Source organism: Octopus bimaculoides, chromosome 20 (assembly GCF_001194135.2).
Source record: "Octopus bimaculoides isolate UCB-OBI-ISO-001 chromosome 20, ASM119413v2, whole genome shotgun sequence".
NCBI lineage: Eukaryota > Metazoa > Mollusca > Cephalopoda > Octopoda > Octopodidae > Octopus > Octopus bimaculoides.
In genome coordinates this window covers 43,738,955-43,740,302 of record NC_069000.1, presented here as the reverse complement: position 1 = coordinate 43,740,302, position 1,348 = coordinate 43,738,955, and the positions used below count along the sequence as shown (strand labels likewise).

At 38.4% G+C, this 1,348-nt stretch overlaps 1 protein-coding gene across 1 annotated transcript in view; it reads right to left on the bottom strand.

The window, feature by feature from the left end:
* LOC106869877 (guanylate cyclase soluble subunit alpha-2) overlaps nt 1–1,348 on the bottom strand; it is a 315,656-nt gene that overhangs the window by 134,264 nt on the left and 180,044 nt on the right. The window contains exon 4 of the mRNA XM_052975145.1: nt 702–891. Coding sequence (XP_052831105.1) covers nt 702–891 — 190 coding nt within the window. The remainder of the gene's footprint in view (nt 1–701; nt 892–1,348) is intronic.

Genomic DNA, 1,348 nt, shown 5'->3' with positions numbered 1-1,348 from the left:
ATATATATTTATATGTGTGTGTGTGTGTGTGTGTATACGTCGAAATATTGGTATGAAATATTGGTATGGGGTTTGATTTGTTCATCTATACCCTTCAGGATGTTACCCCAGCATGGTCGCGGTCCTGTAATTGAATCAGGTAAAAAATAACGGTTAGAAGAAAGCCCTTTTTGTTATGTGAGTGTCCGTAGATGCTAAATGGTCCAGTATGTTACTGGTACTGTTTATTAATATATAGCATCTAATTAGCCGAGTTACTAATGAGTCGGAAGAATGCTTTGCGGTAATTTTTCTGGCTTTCAGCAATCTGAGTTCAAATCCTGTTGAGATCAGCTTTGTTAGTCACCATTTCAGGGTCGATGAATAACCACAAATTTTAAAAAATGCAAGAACAAAATGGAGATGTGTCGAATCGTTGATAAATCTTTTTTAGTGGTTATTCTGTATGCTAGAAATAAGAACCTAATGCCTTTTAACTGACAATTTTTGGTTTTAAAATTGATTTTGTTTTTCAGTCTGCAAGACTTTCGACCGAAGTTGGACCCCGGACCCCAAGTAATTAAAAACAACAACAACAGCAGCGGCAACATCAGCAGCAGCAAAAAGTCAACAATAGAGGCAACCACAACAATAATATCGAGGATGACGGCAAGAACGAAGAACACAAGAAAGAAAGCTGAAGACGTTGTCATGGTACAAACCTGAAAGATGGAGGTACTCTGGAACCAAACTTTGTAGAATTCCAAATATGGTCATGTAAACCATCTATATTGCTATAGAACTCCAAAAGGTTGCTGCCGACTGACCGCAACGATCTGTTATATTCGTGGACACAAATCTTGAAATATTCCATACCGAGTTTATGCATCAACTCGTTAAAAGTCCAACAACCTGGAAAGATATATCCACAAAAAAATAATAAAGATTAGTGCTTCATAGATATTTGATTTTTAGTTTTGACACAAGGCTTGCAGTTTTGAGGGGAGGGGGAAGTCAGTCTCAAGGTTCCCCCTCCCCCCAGTGAGCAAATGGTAATCATTTCATTCTTCAGAAAGAAAGAGTCGATTTCGGCAGAAATTGAACTTGGAACGTAAAGCGTCAGAAGAAATTCGGTAGACCATTTTGACCAACGATAATGGTTCTGCCAGTTTGCTATCTTAAGGATAATAACGATGAGTCTTTCTACAATAGGCTATATGTGGGAGAGGGGGATGAGTCGATTACATCGACCCCAGTGTTAAACTGGTACTTATTTTATTGACCCCGAAAAGATGAAAGGCAAAGTCGATTTCGGCGGAATTTAAACTCAGAACGTAGCGGCAGACGAAACACAGCTAAGTATTTTTTT